The sequence below is a fragment of the Sinocyclocheilus grahami genome, unplaced genomic scaffold, assembly GCF_001515645.1.
Source record: "Sinocyclocheilus grahami isolate Dianchi unplaced genomic scaffold, SAMN03320097.WGS_v1.1 scaffold1981.1, whole genome shotgun sequence".
NCBI lineage: Eukaryota > Metazoa > Chordata > Actinopteri > Cypriniformes > Cyprinidae > Sinocyclocheilus > Sinocyclocheilus grahami.
The window spans coordinates 2,174-3,079 of NW_015507160.1; the positions used below are offsets into that span (position 1 = coordinate 2,174).

Genomic DNA, 906 nt, shown 5'->3' on the forward strand with positions numbered 1-906 from the left:
CATTTCTCGATTCGCGATGCATCGATTTATTGTCCCAGCCCTAATCAGCTGTGTTTAATTACTGTTGGAGCTAAACTCTGCAGGGCTGTGTCCCTCCAGGAATTGAGTTTGACACCCTTGTTCCAAACTATAGCGAATAAACTGATATAATGTGAGAAGGTGTGTGAATAAATTCTTTAGTTTCTCAGGCTGTCTGGTTTCTCTCAGGTTTCCTCCAGCGGCAGGCGGCACGTGAGCTTTCACATGGACGAGGAGGAGATCGTCCGCATCAACCCGCGCAAGGACGTCCTCATCCGAGGCTACGAGGACTACCGGCAGCCGGTGTTGTGGAAGCAGGACCCAGAGCACGAGGAGCCCGACGCCTCCGCTGCCTTCTCCAAGCTGGACGGCAAGGACTCGGTCAAGACGCAGCAGCCGTGGGGCCGGCGGAGGCGAGAGGACGGAGAGCGCTCACGCTGCATCTACTGCCGAGAGATGTTCAACCACGAGGACAACCAGCGGGGCCAGTGCCAGGACGCGCCCGACCCCATCAAGCAGTGCATCTACCGGCTGAGCTGCATGCTGTGTGCCGAGAGCATGCTGTACCACTGCATGTCTGACTCGGAGGGAGACTTCTCGGACCCGTGCTCCTGCGACGTCAGCGAGGAGCAGTTCTGTGTGCGCTGGCTGGCGCTGCTGGGGCTGTCTCTGCTGGCGCCCTGCATGTGCTGCTACCCGCCACTGCGCGCCTGCCACCGCTGTGGAGAGGCCTGCCGCTGCTGCGGAGGAAAGCACAAGGCCGCGGGCTGAGCCGGACCGGACACCGCTGCTTTCACTGACCCGAGACGGGTGGAGCGTTGCTCGTGGAGCTCCTGACGCCAGGAGGAGCGTCTGGAAACACACGCCGGGGCGCACGTCGTGTGTAAC

At 60.6% G+C, this 906-nt stretch overlaps 1 protein-coding gene across 1 annotated transcript; it reads left to right on the forward strand.

Annotated features, from left to right (window-relative positions):
• Positions 1-188: 188 nt before the first annotated feature.
• On the forward strand, positions 189-900 carry LOC107573584 (sprouty-related, EVH1 domain-containing protein 1-like; the record flags this gene model as incomplete). The annotated part of the gene is made up of 1 exon (XM_016260012.1): positions 189-900. A coding segment is annotated over one exon (601 nt), but the record flags the coding sequence as incomplete, so codon positions are not given.
• Between the last annotated feature and the right edge of the window lie 6 nt (positions 901-906).